We start from the raw sequence: 26,745 nt of genomic DNA, 5'->3' as shown, positions 1-26,745 counted from the left end.
CCTATGGAAAAGAGTATAATTGATGTTTTGGGTCGAGACCCTTCATCAGGACTGGAGAAAAAAAGATGAGGGGTTAGAGTTAGAAGGTGGGCGGGGGGAAGAAACACAAGGTGATAGGTGAAACCGGAAGCGGGGAGGGGTGAAGTAAAGAGCTGGGAAGTTGATTGGTGAAAGAGATACAGGGCTGGAGAAGAGGGAATATGATAGGAGAGGACAGAAGGCCATGGAAGGGACAGGTAAGGAGGTAAGGTGAGAGAGGGAAATGGGAATGGGGATGATGAAGTGGGGAGGGGGCATTACCGGATTTTCAAGAAATCAATGTTCATGCCATCAGGTTGGAGGTTACCCAGACGGAATATAATGCATTGCTTCTCCAACCTGAGTGTGGCCTCATCACAACAGTAGAGGAGGCGATGGACTGACATTCCATAGATGCTGCCTAGCTTGCTGAGTTCCTCCAGCATTTTGTGTGTGTTGCTTGGATTTCCAGCATCTGCAGATTCTCTGTTTGTGATTGAACAAAAGCACCTTCCATTTATTGCATCCTAGGGAGTGGACAGCATGGGTTAGAAAGAGTGAAACTATTCTTGCACTGCTCAGTCAAGTGCTCCCAGAATTCTCCATTCCTGATCTTTGGATAGGCAGTGAAGTGGCAAGCAGTTCAGGTGACAGCCCCAGTGTCACACACAGGACCAGGCGGAAGGCCACTGGGAGGACTGCCTGCACCTTTTCCAAGGTTATGTTGTGCCTAGGCATCCTTCATGAGGGACCACATAGTGCCTACTAGCTTACAGGAAGCCTTCTGGAAGCATGACATTATCTTAATTTAAATTTGTTTTTGATATTCAAATTAAGTTATTTCATAAAATGTTAGACACAGAGGAAAGCAACACACATCAAAATTGCTGGTGAACCCAGCATGCCAGGCAGCATCTCTAGGAAGAGGTAAAGTCGACGTTTCAGACCGAGACCCTTTGTCAGGACTAAAAATTCTTTTGCATAGTCTCATTTAAAATAGGCAGAACAGTAACTAGAGCATGTACAATAATTCAAAAATATCCTTTTGGAACAGAAATTTAGCCAGATCTGTGGAATTCACTGCCACGGGCAGATGTAGAGGCTGAAACCCTTCATCAGAGGTTGATAGATTCTTGATTAGTAAGGGTATCAAAAGTTACAGGAAGAAAGCAGGAGAACGGGAAATAAATCAGCCATGATTGAATAGCGGAGCAGACTCAGTGGACTGAATGCCCTAATTCTGCTCTTATGGTTTAAGTTTAGTAAAATGTACTTGATGCAAGGGTTTGTGGTTTTGGAGTGTCCTTCTATAGTCTATATGCAAAGTGTGGGCCTCACTATTCATTGGGAGGTGTCTATTTAGACAAGTGTTCATGCTACTGCTCTGCATTTCAGTTAACACTGAATACTTACAGGTATTGCATTGAGGATAGACAGGAGGAAGATAACAGACACCACCAGCAGCAATATACAGACAACCCACCACTTGTACTTGCGCCAGACAATATGCTTTAATCCTTTCAAGGGAGAGCGGAACCACAAGAACGAAGTGTCTGGCCGGCTGTGGAATAGAAAGGAAGAGAACTGCTGAGCTGGAGAAAGGGTAACACTTGCTTAGTTATTTAACCTTTGTGCCACATTACATACGTATACACAGTTAAAGGCTACCCCTGCTCATTATAGAACAAGAGCATGAAACAGGAGATACACACACAAAATGTTGGAGGAACTCAGCAGATCAGGCAGCATCTATGGAGGGGAATAAACAGTCCATGTTTTGGGCTCAGACCCTTCATCAGGACTAGAAAGGAAGGGGGAAGAAGCTAGAATAAGAAGGTGCGGGCAGGGAAGGAGAACAAGGTGGGAGGTGATAGGTGAGGCCAGGTAAGGGGGAAGGTGCGTAGTTGGGGGAGGGAGGATGAATTGAGAAGCTGGGAGGTGACAGGTGGAAGAGGTAAAGGGCTGAAGAAGGAGGAATCAGATAAGAAAGAAGAGTGGACCATTTGGAGAAAGAAGAAGGGGCATCAGAGGGAGGTGATAGGCAGGTGAGGAAAAGAGAAGGGGTAGGAAGGGAGCCAGAATGAGGAATGGAAAAAGGGAGAAGGAGGAAGCGGGAGAAATTATCAGACATTACAGAAATTGATCTTCATGCAGAATATGAGAGCGAACTCATGTGGCAGTAGAGGAGGCCATGAACCGCGATGTCAGGAGGTGCAGACCAATCAGCCCCATGATCCTACTCCCCTGCTATTCAATAAGATCATGAATCTGGGCTTCAACACTTTCTCCAAGTACTCTCTTGCTTTACTCATATTTCCTACACGTCATTCACCACCTTGCATACATTGAATATATCTGCTTCTACTGCTCCTCAGGGTAAAAATTCCCAAGAGTTATTCAGAGAGAAGAAATTCTTCACCTCCATCTCAAACAGCCAACCTCTTATTCTGAAAGTACAGCCATCGGGTCTAGTTAAGCACACTAGGAATACATCCTGTTTTAATAAGGTCACCTCTCGTTCTTCTGAAGTCTGGGTATGCACCCAACCTGCTCAATCTCTCTTCACATCAACCTCTTCATCTTGTCAATGAACATACAATGTCAGAGCACCGTAGAAGAAATCTGCTTCCCTTATTATTTGAGCAGAGCTAGCTAGTAAGGGAAATAAAAACATTGGACAGATAAACAAACATATTAGTAACATAAAACAAGTTTTTCTCTTGGCACTTGGATGCAAAGAAAACTATGGAGTATTTATTTAGTGATACTGTCATAAGGTGGGGCACTGGGAGCAGATCTAAATACAAGACACAGACACTGAAGTACTAGGAACAGGACTTGACTAGAGAGTTGGGACAAGAACACAGACTTGGGCTAGGACATTGGCTAGGCAAACGGGACCAGGACCAGGAACTGGGAACTAGGAGCCTGGGCTTAGACTCTGAGCCAGAGACTGGACAAGGACCCAGAACCTGGGTCTTGACTTGGGCTTTGACCCCGGAACTAGGCGAGGACATGACGTGGCTACAGGACTGGACATGGCTTGGGTACTTCAAGGCGAGGACATGACGAGGCTTGGGTTCTTCGAGACGAGGACATGACGAGGCTTGGGTTCTGACTCCAAGCCAGAGACTGGACAAGGACCCAGAACCTGGGTCTTGACTCGGGCTCAGACTCTGGAACTCGGCGAAGACATGACGTGGTCTTGGGAGACAGTACTAGGTGAGGCTACAGGACAGAACGAGAGACTCCTGGGCAAGAGAAGGGAACTCCAGCACAGGATGAAGCACATGGACAGGACGAGAACATGAAGCCTTGACTTGGTACTCAGGAACAGCCGAGCCTTGGACTTGGAATGACAGGAAACTCGGAACCTTGGATTTGGGACGACAGGAACGCAGAACACAGAGCCTTGGCCTTGGGGAGGACAGGGACACAGAGCCTTGGAATTGAGAGACAGGAACACAGGGACATGGAACAAAAAGCCAGGACCCCTCCTTGGGAACAGGACTGGGGGCCGGGGCTCTGCACAGAATGCTGAACACGACAAGACGGGTTTCAACACTAGGTAGTGGCAAACGGCCACAGCTACCTAGCGAAGGTGTGGACACAGAGACAGTTCCAACTCAATGATAGACAGTTCCTTGTCTTTATACAGCAAGGCTTCGGTCTCACTCCAGTGGTAGAACTTGACAGGTTGCTGGCAAGGCTCCAGCCACAGGTTGCAGGCAAGGCTTCATAAAGAAGGGGAAGGGAACAGTCCAGCCTCAGGGTAACGGCAAAAACAGCCTGGCTTACCCTACGGAGGCAAGGACAGGAAGGGACAGATCCAACCGCAGGGTAACGGCAAAGACGGCCTGACTTTCCCCACGGAGGCAGGAACGGGATACTGACGAGACAAACCAACACCCACACTCGAACCCAGGGCCACTTATATTTGCAGCCCCAAGACGAGCATCAGGTGCCTATGATTAAGCCCAAGTGAAACAAGGGACAGCCGGAAGACCTGGAGTCCACGGACCGGACCGTGTACGGGAACGCGGACTTCACGGACTGGACCATGATAGTACCACCCCACCTCTATGAGAGCCTCCGGGCGAGCGAACAGGCTCTCCAGGACTAAGGACAACCTGGGTGGGTGGGAGGGGGTATACAATCAGGAGGGAACCCAGGATGACGAGAGTTAGATGACAGTGTTTGTGTTGCTGAGTCCATGTATAACTGGTTCGTTCTGCCATAAGGTGGGGCGCTGGGAGCGGACCCAAATGCAAGACACAGACACTGAAGTACTAGGAACAGGACAAGAACATAGACTTGGGCTAGGACATTGGCTAGGCAAGTGGGACAGGACCAGGAACTGGGAACTAGGAGCCTGGGCTTGGACTCTGAGCCGAAGACTGGACAAGGACCCAGAACCTGGATCTTGACTCGGGCTCGGAGCCCGGAACTAGGCGAGGACATGAAGTTGGTACAGGACAGGACATGGCTTGGGTACTTCAAGGCGAGGACATGACGAGGCTTGGGTTCTTCGAGGTGAGGACCAGACGAGGCTTGGGTTCTGACTCCGAGCCAGGGACTGGACAAGGACCCACAACCAGACTCTGGAACTAGGCGAAGACATGATGTGGTCTTGGGAGACAGGACTAGGTGGAGGCTACAGGACAGAACTAGAGACTCCTGGGCAAGACAAGGAAACTCCAGAACAGGATGAGGGAACTCCAGCACAGGACGAAGCACATGGACAAGACAAGAACACGAAGCTTTGACTTGGTACTCAGGAACAGCCGAGCCTTGGACTTGAGATGACAGGAACCTCGGAACCTTGGATTTGGGATGACAGGAACGCAGAACACAGAGCCTTGGTCTTGGGGAGGACAGGGACACAGAGCCTTGGTCTAGAGCACAGGAACATGGAGCCTTGGAATTGAGAGACAGGAACACAGGGACATGGAACACAGAGCCGGGACCCCTCCTTGGGAAAAGGACTTCGAGCCGGAACTCGTACACACAACAAAAAGCCAGGACCCCTCCTTGGGAACAGGACTGGGGGCTGGGGCTCTACACAGAACGCTGAACACGACAAGACGGGTCTCAACACTAGGTAGCGGCAAACGGCCAGACCTACCTAGCGCAGGCGTGGACACAGAGACAGTTCCCAACACTAGGTAGTGGCAAACAGCTGGACTTACCTAGCGAAGGTGTGGACACAGAGACAGTTCCAACTCAACGACAGACAGTTCCTTGTCTTGATACAACAAGGCTTCCGTCTCGCTCCGGTGGTAGAACTTGACAGATTGCAGGCAAGGCTTCATAAGGAAGGGGAAGGGAAGGGAACAGTCCAGCCTCAGGCTAATGGCAAAGACGGCCTGGCTTACCCAACGGAGGCAAGGACAGGAAGGGACAGATCCAACCGCAGGGTAATGGCAAAGACGGCCTGACTTACCCCACAGAGGCGAGGACGGAATACTGATGAGACAAACCAACACTCACATTCGAACCCAGGGCCACTTATATTTGCAGCCCCAAGACGAGCATCAGGTGCCTATGATTAAGCCCATGTGAAATAAGGGACAGCCGGAAGACTCGGAGACAACGGACCGGACAATGAACTGGAACACAGACTTCACGGACTGGACCATCACAGTTACAACCCCCTCTATGAGAGCCTCCGGGCGACCGAACAGGCTCTCCAGGACTAAGGACAACCTGGGTGGGTGGGAGGGGGTATACAATCAGGAGGGAACCCAGGATGACGAGAGTTAGATGACAGTGTTTGTGTTGCTGGGTCCATGTATGGCTGGTTCGTTCTGCCATAAGGTGGGGCGCTGGGAGCGGACCCAAATGCGAGACACAGACACTGAAGTACTAGGAACAGGACTTGACTAGAGAGCTGGGACAAGAACATAGACTTGGGCTAGGACATTGGCTAGGCAAGCGGGAGCAGGACCAGGAACTGGGAACTAGGAGCCTGGGCTTGGACTCCGATCCAGAGACTGGACAAGGACCCAGAACCTGGATCTTGACTTGGGCTCGGACCCCGGAACTAGGCAAGGACATGACGTGGCTACAGGACTGGACATGGCTTGGGTACTTCAAAGCGAGAACATAACGAGGCCTGGATTCTTTGAGGTGAAGACATGGCGAGACTTGGGTTCTGACTCCGAGCCAGGGACTGGACAAGGACCCACATCCTGGGTCTTGACTTGGGCTCAGACTCTGGAACTAGGCGAAGACATGATGTGGTCTTGGGAGACAGGACTAGGTGAGGCTACAGGACAGAACTAGAGACTCCTGGGCAAGATGAGGGAACTCCAGCACAGGATGAGGCACATGGACAGGATGAGAACATGAAGCCTTGACTTGGTACTCAGGAACAGCCGAGCCTTGAACTTGGGACGACAGGAACCTCGGAACCTTGGATTTGGGACGACAGGAATGCAGAACACAGAACCTTGGTCTTGGGGAAGATAAGGACTCAGAGCCTTGGTCTACAGCTCGGGAAAACGGAGCCTTGGACTTGAGAGACAGGAACACAGGGATATGTAACACAGAGCCGGGACCCCTCCTTAGGAACAGGACTTAGGGCCAGGGCTCTACACAGAATGCTGAACATGATGAGACGGTTCCCAACACTAGGTAGTGGCAAACGGCCAGACCTACCTAGTGAAGGCGTGGACACAGAGACGGTTACCAACACTGGGTAGCGGCAAACAGCCAGACCTACCTAGCGAAGGCGTGGACACAGAGACAGCTCAAACTCACTGATAGACAGTTCATTATTTTGACACAGCAAGGCTTCAGTCTTGCTCCAGTGGTAGAACTTGACAGGTTGCAGGCAAATCTCCAGGCTCAGGTTGCAGGCAAAGGCTTCAGAAGGAAGGGGAAGGGAAGTGAACAGTCCAGCCTCAGGGTAATGGCAAAGATGGCCTAGCTTACCCAACGGAGGCAAGGACAGGAAAGGACAGATTCAACCACAGGGTAACGGCAAAGACTGCCTGACTTACCCCATGGAGGCGAGAACGGGATACTGACAAGACAAACCAGCACCCACACTCGAACCCAGGGCCACTTACATTCCCAGCCCCAAGACGAGCATCAGGTGCCTATGATTAAGCCCAACTGAAACAAGGGACAGCCAGAAGACCCGGAGTCTGGAGTCCGGAGTCCACAGACCGGACTGTGAACCAGAACGCGGAATTCATGGACTGGATCATGACAGATACAGCACAGTTACAGACTCTTCCGGCCCAATTACACCCTTGGGAGAGAGTACTGAAGCCAAGGTTCATGATCCTACTACCCTGTGCATCTTTGGAATGTGGGAGGTAACCGGAGCATTTGGAGGATACCCACAGAGCCATGGAGAGAACGTACAAATGCCTTACAGAAAGTGGAGGGTTAAACCCAAGTTAATGGCACTGTAATAATATTACACCTCCATGTTGCCCTTCTCTTAACCTCATTTCCTTTTAACTCCACTGGCAGGAGTTATACCAAACAAGAAAGATGTGGTTGTTGCAGGACTACCAGCTCAACCTCCACCCTGGTCCATAAGACCATAAAACATTAGAGCAGAATTAGGCCATTCAGTCCATCGAGTCTGTTCCATCATGATTGATCCATTTTCCCCCTCAAACCCACTCTCCTGCTTTCTCCCTGTAACCTTTGACTCCCCTACTAATCAAGGACCTATCACACTGCACTTTAATTATACCCAATGACTTGGCCTCCACAGCCATCTGTGGCAATGAACTCTACAGATTCACCACCTTCTAGCTAAAGAAAAATTCTTCCTCATAGTTTTAAAGGGATATCCTTTGATTCAGAGTCTGTGCCCTCTGGTCCTAGACTACCCCAATATTGAAGATATCCTCTTCACGTCAACTCTAGGCCATTCAATATTGGATTGGTTTCAATGAGGCCATTCTCCATCACTTTATTAATGATTCTGATTCCAACATTACCAGTAAAATTTGAATGATCCCATCTAAGAGGAAGATTTCCTGACATTTACCAACTTTTTACACAACTGGAATTCTAGATCACTTATCTCAGTTCTGATATTAGATTGCTCTAGCTCAATTCCAACAAGAAGACTTTTTTCCAAATAACACACAAATGCTGGAGCAGCTCAGCAAGTCAGGTAGCATGTATGGAAAGGAATAAAGAGTCAATGTTTTGAGTATGACCTACCAAATTTCTCCAGCATTGTGTATGTGTTTCTCAGCATTTCCAGCATCTGCAGAACCTCTTCTGTTAATGACACCCTCAAACACACCCAAGTTGCTATTTTAACGTATTGATTTATGAAATTAAGGAAATAATAGCCAAATTTGTGGAAGTACTATGACAAAGCCCATTGTATGCACAAAATATTAATTAATCAATGTGAACCACGTATGTGGACTATGTTGCCTGTATAGTAGCTTAATTCATTTGTCCTGGAACAACACACACGAGATGCTGGAGGAATTCAGCAGGTCAGGCAGCATCTATGGAGAGAAATGGACAGTTGTTGTTTCTCCTGGACTGACAGTGTAAAAAGTTGCAGGGAAGGGATGTATTAAGAGCTGATGGGTGTATACAGGTTAGAAAAGAGGAAAGGCAGATGGAAGAAATAATGGCAACGGTGCATATTTTGGAGTTATTGTGCCAGCAGCAGAAAAATTTCCTGCTCCATCAATTGTGGTAAACTTACTTTGGTGGTTCCAGTTTGGGGTTCATGTTGGGCTCCTCTCTCCCTTTTCCAGCAGGCCGCTCCTCAGCCTCAAGTTCCGTCACCAGTTCCAGGGTCAACTCGACCTTACCCTAAGCCGAAGAAAATTACAAAAAAAACACATGTGAAAGGTATTGCGTAATGGCACTGAGACAGAATGCTTTCTGTGATAGTTTAACACACTGGGAGCAGGCACCCACAACCCTCCATATTCACTGTCTCCTAGAGAGAGGAGTGTGTGGTCTTTGTATGACCACCTCTCCAGCTCAAGTAACAAACAGGAGCAACTTTATAATACAGAAGGTGCCAGAGCACATTGCTGCCAAGAAAGTGTATTCCCTTTTGTAACTAGCTAAGATGTGGGAGGCGTACAGGGATGAGATAAATCGGCTGGTTGAATGTTGTTGTCATAACCTTGTAGTCAATGTCAGTAAGACTAAGGAACTGTGGATTTCAGGAAGGGGAAATCAGGAGAATTAGATTAGATTATGAGGACACTCAGTCCTCGTTTATTGTCATTTAGAAATGCATGCATTAAAAAAATAATACAATGTTCCTCCAGAATGATATCACAAGAAACACAGGACAAACCAAGACTAAAACTGACAAAACCACGTAATTACTTTATACTTTATTGTCGCCAAACAATTGGTACTAGAACGTACAATCATCTCAGCAATATTTGATTCTGCGCTTCCCACTCCCTGGATTACAAATATTAAATATTAAAAATAGTAAACATTAGTAAATATTAAATTTAAATTATAAATCATAAATAGAAAATAGGAAAATGGGAAGTAAGGTAGTGCAAAAAAACCGAGAGGCAGGTCTGGATTTGAAAGGTACGGCCTAGATCCGGGTCAGGATCCGTTCAGCAGTCTTATCACAGTTGGAAAGAAGCTGTTCCCAAATCTGGCCGTACGAGTCTTCAAGCTCCTGAGCCTTCTGCTGGAGGGAAGAGGGATGAAAAGTGTGTTGGCTGAGTGGGTTGTGTCCTTGATTATCCTGGCAGCACTGCTCCGACAGTGTGCGGTGTAAAGTCAGTCCAAGGACGGAAGGTTGGTTTGTGTGATGTGCTGCGCCGTGTTCACGATCTTCTGCAGCTTCTTTCAGTCTTGGACAGGCCAACTTCCATACCAGGTTGTGATGCACCCTAGAAGAATGCTTTCTACGGTGCATCTATAAAAATTAGTGAGGGTTTTAGGGGACAGGCCAAATTTCTTTAGTTTTCTCAGGAAGCAAAGGCGCTGATGGGCCTTCTTGGCAGTGAACTCTGCTTGGTTGGACCAAGTCAGGTTATTTGTGATATTGACTCTGAGGAACTTAAAGCTTTTGACCTGTTCCACTTGCGCACCACTGATGTAAATTGGGTCGTGCGGTCCGCTACTCCTTCTGAAGTCAACAACCAATTCCTTCGTCTTGCTGACGTTGAGGGATAGGTTATTGTCTTCGCACCATGCCACCAGGTTCTTAATTTCCTCTCTGTACTCAAACTCATCATTACCCGAGATACGGCCTACAATTGTTGTGTCATCAGCAAACTTATATATTGAGTTTGATGGAAACTTTGCTACACAATCATGGGTGTACAGTGAGTACAGCAGGGGGCTGAGTACACAGCCTTGTGGGGCACCAGTGCTCAGAGTGATTGTAGAGGAGAGCTTATCCCCTATTTTTACAGCCTGGGTCTTGTCTGTGAGGAAGTTGAAGACCCAGTTGCAGATCTGAGTGCTTAGGCCCAGGTTCCGGAGCTTAGGAATCAGTTTATTTGGAATGATGGTATTAAAGGCAGAGCTGTAGTCAATGAAAAGGAGCCTTACGTATGCATCTTTATTCCCCAGGTGTTCTAAGGAGGAACGTAGGGCCAGAGAGATGGCATCTGCCGTTGACCTGTTGCTCCGGTAGGCAAATTGCAAAGCGTCGAGGTTGACTGGTAGGCTGTGGTTGATGTGTGCCATAACTAATCTCTCGAAGCACTTCATTGCAATTGATGTCAGAGCAACAGGTCGATAGTCATTCAGGCATGCCACCTTGCTCTTCTTCGGCACTGGGATTATCGTTGCCTTCCTAAAACACGAGGGGATCTTAGACTGAAGCAAGGAGCAGTTGAAGATGTCAGCAAACACTCCAGCTAGCTCGCTTGCACAGGCCCGGAGAACCTGTCCCGGGACACCATCTGGGCCCATCGCCTTCCTTGGATTTATCTTCAGGAAGGCCCTTCTAACGTCCTCCTCGGTGACGATGAATCTCGATGCCACCAGGTCTGGTTCATCCGGAAGGAGCGGGACGCTCCTCTTCTGTTCGAATTTTGTGTAGAATACGTTAAGTTCATCAGGAAGAGAAGCGCCACAGTTATTGATATTCCCAGCCTTTTCTTTGCACCCAGTGATCTAATACAGACCCTGCCATAGTCTACTGGCATCCCTTTGGTTAGCCCAGGCTTCCAACTTGGCTCGATATTGCCTCTTGGCGCCCCTAATGGCTTTCCGGAGTTCACGCCTGGACTCCATGTAACATATAGTTACAACAGTCCAAATACACAGCAGTTCTCATCTAGAGATCAGCAGTGGAACGGATGAGCAGTTTTAAGTTCTTGGGTGTCAACACCTGTGAAGATCTATCCTGGGCCCAACAAATTGATACAATTACAAATAAGGCAAGCCAGCAGCTATATTTCATTAGGCGTTAGATACGTCAGGAGCGACTCTCATAAATTTCTACAGATATACCATGGAGAGCATTCTGACAGGTTGCATCACTCCTGATATGGAGGTGTCAGTTGTACCCTGTAACAGGTTAAAGAACCAGCAGAAATGGAAAAACACCTGGAGTTTGGTATAGCTATTTACTAAGCTTGTTTATTAGTAACTACGCAATACAGAAATATAGAATCAGATAAATCAAACAGGTTAGCAATGATTATGTATATATAAGTGTGGAAAGATATAAAAGCCAAGCTTCTTCAAGCTTAGGAGATAAATGAATACAGTCTTACGACGATGGGTAAATGAAATCAGTTCAGTTTGTGGTACTGAGTTGAGTAGTGATGGAGAGAGAGAGAGAGAGAGAGAGAGAGAGAGAGACAGACAGACAGACAGAGGGAGAGAGACAGAGAGAGAGAGAGAGAGACAGACAGAGACAGAGAGAGAGAGAGAAAGATTTATTTCTTCAGGTCAGCAGATGCCGTTGATTCTCCGTTGTCCTCTGAAATCCTTTAGAAGTCACCGAATGTGACCACAACGAAGAGACCGTCTTCCATGGGTAAGTTATCAACCCAGGTAAGGGTTGGACACACTAATAACTTCCCACCGGTCACCCCTTTTACACACTGTGAGAGCCACTGATCGATCCTCCAAAAACCCACTTTTCTGTGGGCACAACAAAACTCATCCAGTGTCCAAAACCATCTGTGTGTCTAACAACCAGCTGACCTTGTATTTATCTCTGCATGCTGAACACCAGTTGTCCATCAAGTAGCTCCTCCTCTCTCTCTCTCTCTGTAGGAACTCAAAAGCTGGCAGTGTCCTTGCAGAAATCCCAAACTGTGAGCAGTCTTTGCTCCTCTCTCTCTCTCTGTAACAAGCCGTCTGTGCTGTACAGCTGCACGCTCTCTCTCTCTTTTTAAAGGCACAATCCATAAGGGATAATTCAGGATCCCGTCACACAGTGCACAGACTGGAAAAAGCTGCTGATGGTTGTAAACTCAGCCATCTCTATCACAGGCATTAGCCTCTCCAGCAGTAAGGACACCTTCAAAAGGTGATGCCTCAAGTAGGTGGCATCCGTCATGAAGGAGCCTCATCATCCAGGACTTGCCCTCTTCTAATTACTGCCATCAAGGAGGTGGTACAGGAGCCTGAACACACACACCTAATGCTTTAGGAAGTGCTTCATCCTCTCCATTAGATCCCTGAATGGACCAAGAGCCCATGAACGCTACCTCGATATTTTGCTCTCTTTTTTGCACTTTTCTTTTTTAATATATGTTCTTATTGTAATTTATGGTAATTTTTATGTAGTGCACTGTATTACTGCTGCAAAACAAATTTCATGACATAGGTCAGTGAGCTATATGAGCTCCGGAAAGACAATCCTTTTCTTTTTTGAAGAAATGCTGTGTGGCCTTCTACATCCATCCAAGAATAAGGAAGGCACTGATATAAAATCAATCATAAACCCTGGAACTTTAACAAGCTGTAACATTAGGATGATACCTTGATGGGTACAACAACCTGGTGTGGTACTGAGCCATGCCTTCCAAGAAAGTGCCTGGTTAGTGCTGGAGTTGCTGAACTCAGCTGGAGTGGGATTGGAGGCATCATACAACTTAAAGGACTGAGAAATTGAAAATAAAAATCAACCAGGAATCTACTTCTGCCACCATGTGCGAGTCACTTCTGGAGCAAAACACTAGTGCTAAACTTTAACAAAGAAATGATTCATCTCTCCCTAACCAGACATAGGGCAAGGGGCAAAGGTGAGGACGAGAGAAGGGGTGGCAGTGAGATACAAGGCATTTGATAAGGTTCCCCATGCATGGCTCATTCAGGAAGTAAGGAAGTATGGGATGCAAGGAGAACTTGTTTCGTGGATCCAGAATTGCTTTGCCCACAGAAGGCAAGGGGCGGTTGTAGATGGTTCGTATTCTGCATGGAGGTCGGTGGCCAGTGGTTTTCCACAGGGATCTATTCTGGGACCCCTTCTCTTTATGATTTTTATAAATTTAAGTAGGATTAGTAAGTTTGCTGATGACACAAAGGTTGGGGGTGTTGTGGATAGTCTGGAGGGTTACAGTGGAACATTGATAACTGACTGAGAAGTACAAGATAGAGCTCAACCCAGGTAAGTATGAAGTGGTTAATTTTGGAAGGTCAAATTTGAAGACAGAATATAGTACTATTGGTAAGAGACTTGGCAATGTAGAGGATCAGAGAGATCTTGGCGTCTGTGCACAAAGGACACTCAAAGCTGCTGCGTAGGTTGACAGTGTTGTTAAGGAGGTGTATGATGTGTTGGCATTCATCAACGGTGGGATTGAGTTCAAGAGCTGTGAGGTAATGCTACAGCTATATAAAACCTTGGTCAGACCCCACTTAGAGTACAGTACTGTGTTCAGTTCTGGGCACCTCACTACATGAAGGATGTGGATACCATACAGTGGCATGCAAAAGTTTGGGCGCCCCTGGTCAAAATTTCTGTTAAGTGAGTATAAGATGAACTTATCTCCAAAAGTCATAAAGTTAAAGATGAAACATTCTTTTCAACATTTTAAGCAAGATTAGTGTACTATTTTTGTTTTGTACAATTTTAGAGTGAAAAAAAAGGAAAGGAACACCATGCAAAAGTTTGGGCACCCCAAGAGATTTGAGCGCTCAGATAACTTTTACCAAGGTCTCAGACCTTAATTAGCTTGTTAGGGCTATGGCTTGTTCACAGTCATCATTAGGAAAGGCCAGGTGATGCAAATTTCAAAGCTTTATAAATACCCTGACTCCTCAAACCTTGTCCCAACAATCAGCAGCCATGGCCTCCTCTAAGCAGATGCCAAGCACTCTGAAAATTAAAATGAATGATGCCCACAAAGCAGGAGAAGGCTATATGAAGATAGCAAAGTGTTCTCAGGTAGCCGTTTCCTCAGTTCGTAATATAATTAAGAAACGGCAGTTAACAGGAACGGTGGAGGTCAAGTTGAGGTCTGGAAGACCAAGAAAACTTTCCGAGAGAACTGCTTGTGGGATTTCTAGAAAGGCAAATCAAAACCCCCGTTTGACTGCAAAAAACCTTCAGGAAGATTTAGCAGACTCTGGAGTGGTGGTGCACTGTTCTACTGTGCAGCGACACCTGCACAAATATGACCTTCATGGAAGAGTCATCAGAAGAAAACCTTTCCTGCGTCCTCACCACAAAATTCAGCGTCAGAAGTTTGCAAATGAACATCTAAACAAGCCTGATGCATTTTGAAAACAAGTTCTGTGGACTGATGAAATTAAAATAGAACTTTTTGGCTGCAATGAGCAAAGGTATGTTTGGAGAAAAAAGGGTGCAGAATTTCATGAAAAGAACCCTTCTCCAACTGTTAAGCACAGGGGTGGATCGATCATGCTTTGGGCTTGTGTTGCAGCCAGTGGCAGGGGGAACATTTCAGTGGGAGAGGGAAGAATGAATTCAATTAAATACCAGCAAATTCTGGAAGCAAACATCACACCGTCTGTAAAAAAGCTGAAGGTGAAAAGAAGGTAGCTTCTACAACAGGATAATGATCCTAAAAACACCTCAAAATCCACAATGGAATACCTCAAGAAGTGCAAACTGAAGGTTTTGCCATGGCCCTTACAGTCCCCCGACCTAAACATCATTGAAAATCTGCGGATGGACTTCAAAAGAGCAGTGCGTGCAAGACGGCCCAAGAATCTCACAGAACTAGCTTTTTGCAAGGAAGAATGAGCGAAGATCCCCAAACAAGAATTGAAAGACTCTTAGCTGGCTACAGAAAGCGTTTACAAGCTGTGATACTTGCCAAGGGGGGTGTGTTAATAAGTACTGACTATGCAGGGTGCCCAAACTTTTGCTTCAGGCCCTTTTCCTTTTTTGTTATTTTGAAACTGTAAAAGATGGAAATAAAAAAGTAATCTTGCTTAAAATATGAAAGAAGTGTGTCATCTTTAACTTTATGCCTTTTGGAAATCAGGTCATCTTTACTCGCTTAGCTATTCACAGTAACAGAAATTTTGACCGGGGTGCCCAAACTTTTGCATGCCACTGTAGAAAGGGCACAGAGGAGATTTACAAGGATGTTGCCTGGATTGGGGAGCACGCCTTATGAGAATAGGCTGAGTGATCTTGGCCTTTTCTCCTTGGAGTGACAGAGGATGAGAGGTGAAATGTTAGGAGTGTACAAGATGATAAGAGGCATTAATCATGTGGATAGCCAGATGCTTTTTCCCAGGGCTGAAATGGCTAACATGAGGGGGCATAGTTTTAAGGTGCTTAGAAGCAGGCAGAAGGGATGTCAGGGGTAACTTTTTCACACAGAGTGATTGGTGCATGGAATGCATTGCCAGGGACAGTGGTAGAAGAGAATACAACAGGATTTTTAAAGAGACTCCTAGGTAGGTACATAAAGCTTAGAAAAATAGATGGCTATGCAGTAGGATAATTCTAGCCAGTTCCTAGAGTAGGTTACATGGCCAGTACAACATTGTGGGCTGAAGGGCCTATAATGTGCTGTAGATTTCTATGTTCTAATCAGACATTGGGCAAGGGGAAAGGCAGGTTCAAGAGAAGGGGTGGCAGCAAGAGATATAATACAAGCCTATGTGTTCTTGAGCTCATAAGACCAAGGTGTGATTGAAATGAAATATTTAAGTACCAGCTACCAGCTAGACAAATTGAAGAAAGAATTTTATCTTACCGTTAAAACTGGTTTGCCTTCTTTGTATGTAATGCATGGCCACCAGCCCTTGACACGTCTTTGCTTGAACAGTGAAACCAACTTTTGCAGATTGTCTGATGAAGACCCTTCTTTCTTAAAGAACCTGCTTAAGGTGCAGTGATCTGACCACTTTGTTGGACTTCGGAAAGCATTCAGGTTAAGCTCAAGGAAACCTGCCAGAGTAAAAATACAGTATGCAATCCACAGGGAAATGGATCATTAAGACCTTCATCCAATGGAGGCTAGGTACAGGAGATGACCAAGGAGCTATTGTATGAGCAAGTTGGGAGAAACATGCTAATCTTGCTGAATCCAGCACAAATAGTTTCTTGCAATATGACTAGCTTTTGCCTGCTTAGGCTTGGGAATTGAGAAATGGACCATGATTACTGCATGCTGACCCACTCATGGGCTTTAGGTAAGGGCAGGATTGGGAGTATACATAATGCCTCTCACAGTCAAGCAGTTTGGGTTATGGAAAATTAGCTATCACACCCCTGGGGCAGCTGACCTCACTTGGAGGTATCAGATTTCTCACTCCCCTCTTTCCTTGAAAATGACACAGGTTATGTGATTTGGAGACAAGGGTTGTTTGTAAATGGTGTGTTGCATCTGGTGATATTGATCCAGAGGTTCTTTGGAGTAAGGTATAAAACTTGGTGGTTATGGCCATTAAAGAAAGGAAGACAAAGAAGTATGGTTGCCTAGAGATAGCAACATTTCCTTGATGAGAATTAAACTATGAAATAGCCAGTTTCAAGTGGTGTGCCATCTGCTGTAGAGAAACTGAGAAGCTTCTAGAAAATACAGAATCAGCTATACTACAATTACTGGGTTATTTACTGAATAATACACATACATAAGTGATTATCGGCCTATTACTTGGCCTTTTCTCCTTGGAACATCGGAGGATGAGAGGTGACCTGATAGAGGTGTATAAGATAATGAGAGGCATTGATTATGTGGATAGTCAGTGGCTTTTTCCCAGAGCTGAAACGGCTAACACGAGAGGGCACAGTTTTAAGGTGCTTGGAAGTAGATAGAGAGAGGAGATGTCAGGGGTAAGTTTTTCATACATAAAAAAACTTATGGGTGACTATCTGCCTAGAATGGGCTGCTGGTGACGATGGTGGAGGCGGATATGATAGGGTTTTTTAAGAGACTCTTGGACAGGTACATGAGCTTAGAAAAATAGAGGGCTATAGGTAACCCTAGGGTAATTTCTAAAGTAAGTACATGTTCGGCACAACACTGTGGGCTGAAGGGCCTGTACTATGCTGTAGGTTTTTTATGTTTCTGTGTTTCTATTATAGAAAGATATAAGCAGGCATAAGAAAATTAAACTACAAGAAAAATAACAATTCTGTACACTAATCCAATAAGTGCCATCATCAGGGGAAGGTGGTGAAGCAGTTGAAGATGACTCAATCTAGGACTCTGCTGAGGGGTTCCTATAGCGCTGTCCTTGCTCCAACATAAACAACCATCACTCTGACTGGAGCTCTTTGAAGCTATACTCAGTCAAGTGCTTCGTCAATGCTCAGGACTGTCCCTCTCCTCTAAAAATCATCTCTTTGACCCATACTTAGATAATGCTCTAACAATGTTCTGAGACAAGCAATGGTGGCAACATCCACAATGAACCTCAGTGAACAATGATGGGTGACAAAGCTTTGTCAATAATTACCTAACATGGTATTAGGATGCAACCTGTGCTTGCAATTTCCATATTAATTAACAGGATATGTGTTGGCATCTGTAATCTGTGAAGGACTGTCGGTCTGTGACTCTCTTTGATATAATGATGTATCTGCATCTGAAGTTCCCAGGCAGTCTGTGATTCCCCTACATGGATGTGAGGTGGGTCTGTCTGTTTGATAAACCTAGGAATTGGGTATATATCTGTGATCCCTCTGCATGACAATGAGGCACAAGGGTCTGTGTCTTCTTCACTTCTGATCTACCGCCTGTGGGGCTAAACTTCACCACTGGTCATGATTACTGATACTTTCACCCAGCAATTTCAACTGTTATCATATAACATAGAATAGTACAGAACAGTAGAGGCCAATATTATGTCGCTTTTTTAAAAATAAAAGTCAACATCAATTTAATCCAGCATCTGCAGAATTCCTGTTGTTATCAATTTAACCCTTCTCTCCTACATACCCCTTAATTTTTCTATCACCCAGGTGCTTATCTAAGAGTCTCTTAAATGTCCCTAATGTATCTGCCTCTACCACCAATTCTTGCAGCGTGTTTCACACACCCACCACTCTCTGTGCAAAAAACCTACCTCTGATATCCCCATGTAATTTCCTCCAATCACCTTCAAATTATGCCCCCGGTATGAACTACTGTATTTTCGCTTTAGGAATATGCCTCTGGCTGTCCACTTGATCTATACCTCTTATAATCTGTACACCTTTATCAAGTCTCCTCTCATTGTCATCCGCTCAAAAGAGAACAGCCCTAGCTCACTCAATCACGTCCTTGGAAAATATTTCTCTACCCTGAATTGCAATGGAATGATTCAATGCTTTAAATTAGACAGATGGAATAAAACTTATTGATAACATAACTGTGGAATATCATCATTGAGGAAACATCAAGGGCAGTGACCACCCAACAGTGCTAATTGCCTCATGTTCAATCAACACCACACAGAGACAGTGAAACTCCATGTATCGTTTCTGCCATTACCCCTTCCAAACTAATACCACTCTTACTTCCCTCATATTTTAAGAACTAGGATGCCAACAGCCTACAGAGCCAGTGCTGCCTCTGGGCATTCCCATTGTTTCCATTCTTCCACTTGAGCTCACCATGAAGAACTAAGCCCTTGACACATGAAAGGTCCTCCAATTATGTAAGTGTTGTTTGAAGGTGCCAAACCCACACCTCTAGACTAGAAATATAAAACGTCACATTCTCCAAGTTTCATCCTCCCTTGACAAAGAAATATCATGCCAATCTTTCATCTCTGGAATTAAGTACAGGAATTCTCTAAACAAGAGCACTGTGGGATTATCTCCACCACGGAGACTACAGCTATACAAAAAAGTACACCTGAATCTCATTCTCAAAGACAATTTTAAGCATGGGCAATAAATACTGGACTTACTGACGATGGCACATACACAACAGACTAATAAAATAGCTATGTAATCTCTAGATTCTTATCAAACTTTACCTAAATAATCATCAAAGGAGAACTTATCATTGTCCCAAAGCTGGATGATTAGTTTAGGAGGCATTTTCACTTCCACCTCATCCAAGTTCCAAATATAATTCTAAAAGAAACAGAAAACTCCTTAAAAATCATTACTTACTGAAATATTTAGAAATAAGCATGTATGCAGCATCTTTTGTGAGGTTTTAAATTGGATTCAATCACATGTCATTTAAATACAATGACTGACTAAATTATACAAGGGTGGTTGAAGGGCTGGTTTCTATTTTATGCACCCTATAAATCTATCTAAAAGACAAAGGAGAATTACTCAAATACAATAAGATATTAAACTAAACAATTTCCATCTTCAAAGTGCATTAACTGAATTTACAAACAGGTTCTTCAGAGAACACACATCAAAGTTGCTGGTGAACGCAGCAGGCCAAGCAGCATCTGTAGGAAGAGGTGCAGTCGACGTTTCAGGCCGAGACCCTTCGTCAGGACTAACTGAAGGAAGAGTGAGTAAGGGATTTGAAAGTTGGAGGGGGAGGGGGAGATCCAAAATGATAGGAGAAGACAGGAGGGGGAGGCATGGAGCCAAGAGCTGGACAGGTGATAGGCAAAAGGGGATATGAGAGGATCATGGGACAGGAGGTCCGGAAAGAAAGACAAGGGGTGGGGGGGACCCAGAGGATGGGCAAGAGGTATATTCAGAGGGACAGAGGGAGAAAAAGGAGAGTGAGAGAAAGAATGTGTGCATAAAAATAAGTAACAGATGGGGTACGAGGGGGAGGTGGGGCCTTAGCGGAAGTTAGAGAAGTCGATGTTCATGCCATCAGGTTGGAGGCTACCCAGACGGAATATAAGGTGTTGTTCCTCCAACCTGAGTGTGGCTTCATCTTTACAGTAGGGGAGGCCGTGGATAGACATGTCAGACTGGGAATGGGATGTGGAATTAAAATGTGTGGCTACTCGGAGATCCTGCTTTCTCTGGCGGACAGAGCGTAGATGTTCAGCAAAGCGATCTCCCAGTCTGCGTTGGGTCTCGCCAATATATAAAAGGCCACATCGGGAGCACCGGACACAGTATATCACCCCAGTCGACTCACAGGTGAAGTGTTGCCTCACCTGGAAGGACTGTTTAGGGCCCTGAATGGTGGTAAGGGAGGAAGTGTAAGGGCATGTGTAGCACTTGTTCCGCTTACACAGGTAAGTGCCAGGAGGGAGATCAGTGGGGAGGGATGGGGGCGGGGGGGGAACGAATGGACAAGGGAGTTGTGTAGGGAGCGATCCCTGCGGAATGCAGTGGGGGGAGGGAAAGATGTGCTTAGTGGTGGGATCCCGTTGGAGGTGGCGGAAGTTACGGAGAATAATATGTTGGACCCGAAGGCTGGTGGGGTGGTAGGTGAGGACCAGAGGAACCCTATTCCTAGTGGGGTGGCGGGAGGATGGAGTGAGAGCAGATGTACGTGAAATGGGGGAGATGCGTTTAAGAGCAGAGTTGATAGTGGAGGAAGGGAAGCCCCTTTCTTTAAAAAAGGAAGACATCTCCCTCGTCCTAGAATACGTGAAATGGGGGAGATGCGTTTAAGAGCAGAGTTGATAGTGGAGGAAGGGAAGCCCCTTTCTTTACGTAAAATGGGGGAGATGCGTTTAAGAGCATACGTGAAATGGGGGAGATGCGTTTAAGAGCATACATTAGGTTCTTCAGAGAAGCCAGTTTCTCAATGGACTACCACTTCCCATTCAGTTCCTCTGTATGTAATATGGACTGATAAAAGAATATTACTTACTTAAGGGAAATAAACAGGTAAATAAGGAATGGGAGGAATTTAGTTCACTGGAACTTTACGCAATGGCATTGGTTGAGAAGATGTGTGATCCATTACCATTTACATTGATGATTTGGAAGAGGGACTGAGTGTAGCGTAGCAAAATTTGCTGATGACACAGTGGAAAAGCAAATTGAACAGGGTATGTGGACAGTCCGCAGAGGGATATAGATAGGTGAAGTGAGTGGGCCAGGGTCTGGCAGATGGAATACAATTTTGGTAAATGCGAGCTCATCCACTTAGAAGGAATAATAGAAGAGCAGATTATTATGTAAATAGTGAAAGATTGCAGCATGCTGTTGTGCAGAGGGAGTTGTGCATGAATCGCAAAAAGTTGGCTTGCAGTTACAAGAAGTTATTAAGAAGGCAAATGGAATGTTGGCCTTCATTGCTAGAGGGATTGAATTCAAGAGCAGGGAGGTCATGCTGCAACTATACAGGGTACTGGTGAGGCCGCACCTGGAGTACTGTGTGCAGTTCTGGATTCCATACTTGAGGAAAGACATACTGGCTTTGGAGGCAGTGCAGAGGAGGTTCACCAGGTTGATTCCAGAGATGAAGGGGTTAACCAATGAGGAGAGATTGAGTCACCTGGGACTATACTGTCTGGAGTTCAGAAGAATGAGGGGGGGATCTTATAGAAACATACAAAATTTTGAAAGGAATGGATAATATAGAAGTAGGAAAGTTGTTTCCGTTGATAGGTGAGACTAGAACTAGGGGACATTGCCTCAAGATCTGAGTTTACAGACAGATCAGCCATGATCTTATTGAATGGTGGGGCAGGCTCGATGGGCTGGATGGCCTACTCCTGCTCCTATTTCTTATGTTCATTCATGTTTTGCACAAATGGAAGCATCCCAACATTTACCCTGTCATGATCTTAAAATAAGAGAATATAGAACAAAATAACACAGGAACAGGACACCCAGCTCACCACTTCCATGCTGATAAAGCATGCCAATTCAAACTACTTCTATCTGTCTCCACACAGTCTATATCCATAAGACCATAAGATATAGGAGCAGAATTAAGCCATTAGGCCCATCGTGTCTGCTTTGCCATTTCATCATGGCTGATCCAATTTTCTTCCCAGCCTCGATCTCCTGCCTTTTCCCCCATATTCCTTCATGCCCTGACCAATCAAGAATCTGTCAATGTCTGCCTTAAATATATATAAACACTTAGCCTCTACAGCCGCCTATGGCAACGAATCCCAGATTCACTACTCTCTGGCTAAAGAAATTCCTCCTCAACTCTGTTCTAAAATTACATCCCTCTATTTTGAGGCTGTGTCCCCTGGCCTTAGACTCTCCCACCATAGGAAACATTCTCTCCGCATCCACTCTATCAAGGCCTTTCATGATTCGATAGGTTTCGATTAGGTCACCCCTTATTCTTCTAAATTTAAGTGAATACAGGCCCAGAGCCAAATGCTCTTCATATGACAAGCCAATTAATCCTGGGATCATTTTCATGAACCCCCTTTGAACTCTCTTTATTTCAGCATATCCTAAGATACGGGGCCCAAAATGTCACGCAATACTCCAAGTGAGGCCTCACCAGTGCTTTTTAAAGTCTCAACATTACATCCTTTCTTTTATATTCTAGTCCTCTTGAAATGAATGCTAACATCGACTTTGCCTTCCTCACCACAGAATCAACCTGCAAATTAACCTTTAGGAGATCCTGCACAAGCACTCCCAAGTCCCTTTGCACCTCACTTTTTTGTATTTTCTCTCCATTTAGAAAATAATCAACCCCTTCATTTTTTTCTGCTAAAGTGCATAACCATACATTTCCTCACACTGTATTCCATCTGCCATTTCTTTGTCCACTTTCCAAATATTGTCTAAGTCCTTCTGTAGCTTCTGTACTTCGTCAAAACTACCTGCCCCTCCGCCGATTTTCGTATCATTTGCAAACTCCATCATCCAAATCACTGGCATATAATATAAAAAGAATCAGTTCCAACACAGGCCCCTGTGGCCAATAGTCACCGGCAGCCAGTTAGAAAAAGCTCCCTTTATTTCCACTCTTTGCCTCCTCCCAATCAACCTCTACTTTATCCATGCTAGAATCTTTCTTGTAATATCATGGGCTCATAGCTTGTTAAGCAGCCTCATGTGCGGCACCTTGTCAAAGGCCTTCTGCAAATCCAAGTATACAATATCAATGGATTCTCCTTTGTCTATCCAGTCCCGTACTTGAAAGAATTCCAACAGATTTGTCAGGCAAAATTTTCCCCTGAGGAAATCACGCTGAGTACAGCACATTTTATCACCTGCCTCTAAGTACTCTGAGGTCTCATCCTTAATAATTGACTCCATCTTCCCAACAACTGAGGTCAGACTACCTGGCCTTTAGTGTCCTTTCTTCTGCCTCTCCCTTCTTGAAGAGTGGAGTAACATTTGCAATTTTCCAGTCTTCTGGAACCATTCCAGAACTTAGTGATTTTTGAAAGATCATTACTAATGCCTCCACAATCTCTTCAGCCACCTCTTTCAGAACCCTGGGGTGTCCAGCATCTGGTCCAGATAACTTGTCTATCTTCAGTTTCCCTAAGAACCTTTTCTCCAGTTATGTAACTTCACACACTTCAGGATCCCTGACACCTGGAACTTGCACTATACTACTAGCGTTTTCCACAGTGAAGACAGATGCAAAATACTTATTCATTGTCCCCAGTACTACCTCTCCAGTGGTCCGATATCCACTCTCACCTCTCTTTTACACTTTACATACCTGAAGAAACTTTTGGTATCCTCTAATATTATTGGCTAGTTACTTTTGTATTCCATCTTTATCTTCTTTCCCTGCCTGTTCATGTACCTTTCTCAGTGACTCAAACTATTGTATCTGCTTCTGATACTTCCGCTAGCAGCACAATATATATTAATGACTTGGATGAGGGAATTAAATGCGGCATCTCCAAGTTTGCGGATGACACGAAGCTGGGTGGCAGTGTTAGCAGTGAGGAGGATGCTAAGAGGATGCAGGGTGACTTGGATAGGTTGGGTGAGTGGGCAAACTCATGGCAGATGCAATTTAATGTGGATAAATGTGAAGTTATCCACTTTGGTGGCAAAAATAGGAAAACAGATTATTATCTGAATGGTGGCCGATTAGGAAAAGGGGAGGTGCAACGAGACCTGGGTGTCATTATACACCAGTCATTGAAAGTGGGCATGCAGGTACAGCAGGCGGTGAAAAAGGCGAACGGTATGCTGGCATTTATAGCGAGAGGATTCGAGTACAGGAGCAGGGAGGTACTACTGCAGTTGTACAAGGCCTTGGTGAGACCACACCTGGAGTATTGTGTGCAGTTTTGGTCCCCTAATCTGAGGAAAGACATCTTTGCCATAGAGGGAGTACAAAGAAGGTTCACCAGATTGATTCCTGGGATGGCAGGTCTTTCATATGAAGAAAGACTGGATGAACTGGGCTTGTACTCGTTGGAATTTAGAAGATTGAGGGGGGATCTGATTGAAACGTATAAGATCCTAAAGGGATTGGACAGGCTAGATGCAGGAAGATTGTTCCCGATGTTGGGGAGGTCTAGAACGAGGGGTCACAGTTTGAGGATAGAGGGGAAGCCTTTTAGGACCGAGGTTAGGAAAAACTTCTTCACACAGAGAGTGGTGAATCTGTGGAATTCTCTGCCACAGCAAACTGTTGAGGCCAGTTCATTAGCTATGTTTAAAAGGAAGTTAGATATGGCCCTTGTGGCTACAGGGGTCAGGGGGTATGGAGGGAAGGCTGGGTTCTGAGTTGGATGATCAGCCATGATCATAATAAATGGCGGTGCAGGCTCGAAGGGCCGAATGGCCTACTCCTGCACCTATTTTCTATGTTTCTATGTTTCTATTCCAGGTATCCATCCATCTCCCTCAATCCACATTTGTCCAATCTCCCCTTATATTCTTTAATCCATGCAACAACCCAGTAAATCTGTTCAGTGAATTTTTCCTCTCCAAAACCTCTACATCCTTTCTGTAATGCAGTGACCAGAACTGTACACTGTACTTCAAACGTAACGTAACCTAAAATTTATATGATTGCAACAAACCCATTGTGAACCCAGTTTATTCAGTCACCATGGATCACCTTGCAAGGCCATTTCAAAACTTTACTAATGTCTATATATACAACATCCACTGTCTTGCCCTCATCAATTATCTTCACTTCTCCAAAAATCTCAATTAAATTTGTAAGACATTACCTCCTCCACACAAACCCATACTGACTAATGGCTAATCTTCCAAGATGAGATAGATCATCATCATTTTATCAAATCCAAAGAGCATTGATCTACTTTCTTTAGTTGCTTGTCATAGAACAATCCTGGGCATTAGCCCAGCGATTCTTTTTTGGAATATCTCCAATGCCAAAATATAAAGGGGAAAAAATTCGCACAGTACTCCAGGTGCGACCTCACCAGTATTCTGTAGAAAGGTAACAATTCTTTCCTAATTCTACACTACTTCTCCCTTACAAAAATGGCCAATATGCCATTTGTCTTCTGAATCACTTGGTGCACCTACCTACTAACTTATTGCAATTTGGTCACAAGGATACCTATATCACTCTGTACTTTGTACATATGAAGTTTATTCCATTTAGAAATAACCTACCTATAAATTCCTCTCATCCAATTACAGGATCTTACACTTTTCTAACAGTTAACTTCATTTGCTAAGTTTTCACCCACTCACTCAAATTTTGTATCCTGTTTATATTTATAACCTGTTGCAGAGTCAAAATGGCCTCCCATCTATGTATTGTGTCACAGGCAAACTTAGATACCTTACACTTCCAAATCATTAATATGAATAGTAAAGCTGGATCTTCCGGGCAATCCACATTGCATTGTTCCAGTCCAAAAAAGACCCATTTACTCTAACTCTCTGTTTTTATGCAACAATAAATCTTCAGTCCATGTTAACATACTTCCCAGAATACTCTAAACTCCTGTCTTTTTATTTAGAGATACAGCATGGAACAGGCCTTTCCGGCTCACTGAGCCATGCCACTCAGCCATCCTCCATATTAACCCTAGTCTAATCACGGAACATTTTATAATGGCCAATTAAACTACTAACTGTATGTCCTTGGCCTGTGAGAAGAAAGTGGAACACCTATGCACACATGGGAAGAAGGTACAAACTTTCTTACAGAGGTCACCAGAAGTGAACTCCGAACTCCCATCTTCCTGTGTTATAATAGAATCACGCTAACCGCTGTGCCACTTAATGCCCCGGCCTTCAGTGTGGCACTTTGGCATATGCCCTCTGGAACTCCAAATATACATCTATAGGTCATACAATTATTCTACTGTTACTTGTTCCCTACCTTTTTGCTGATGACAAGGACTCGTTCCACTTCTATATATTCAAAAGGAAAAATGAATCTCCAGTTAAAGTTACCCTCTCCATCCAGAGATCTGTAATGGACATCAGTTTTCTGGGTGTTATCCTCCAATCCAATCATCCAGCTAGTGAAAGTAAAATGTAAATAATTATTTTCACATTTGGGAGCCACCAATGATAGGCACCTCACCACAGTGAGGAAA

The 26,745-nt window shown here is 44.9% G+C and overlaps 1 protein-coding gene across 1 annotated transcript in view; it reads right to left on the bottom strand.

Annotated features, from left to right (window-relative positions):
* Nucleotides 1–1,344: 1,344 nt before the first annotated feature.
* Nucleotides 1,345–26,745, bottom strand: part of LOC134351229 (myoferlin-like) — a 186,636-nt gene continuing 161,235 nt past the window's right edge. Inside the window, exons 47-51 of the mRNA XM_063057334.1 lie at nucleotides 26,526–26,667; nucleotides 19,360–19,459; nucleotides 16,146–16,339; nucleotides 8,717–8,826; nucleotides 1,345–1,579 (exon numbers count right to left, since the gene is read on the bottom strand). Of these exons, the coding sequence (XP_062913404.1) occupies nucleotides 1,414–1,579; nucleotides 8,717–8,826; nucleotides 16,146–16,339; nucleotides 19,360–19,459; nucleotides 26,526–26,667 (712 nt within the window). The 3' untranslated portion in view covers nucleotides 1,345–1,413. The remainder of the gene's footprint in view (nucleotides 1,580–8,716; nucleotides 8,827–16,145; nucleotides 16,340–19,359; nucleotides 19,460–26,525; nucleotides 26,668–26,745) is intronic.

Source organism: Mobula hypostoma, chromosome 8, assembly GCF_963921235.1.
Source record: "Mobula hypostoma chromosome 8, sMobHyp1.1, whole genome shotgun sequence".
NCBI classification, from domain to species: domain Eukaryota; kingdom Metazoa; phylum Chordata; class Chondrichthyes; order Myliobatiformes; family Myliobatidae; genus Mobula; species Mobula hypostoma.
This window is presented reverse-complemented; position numbering and strand designations above follow the sequence as displayed.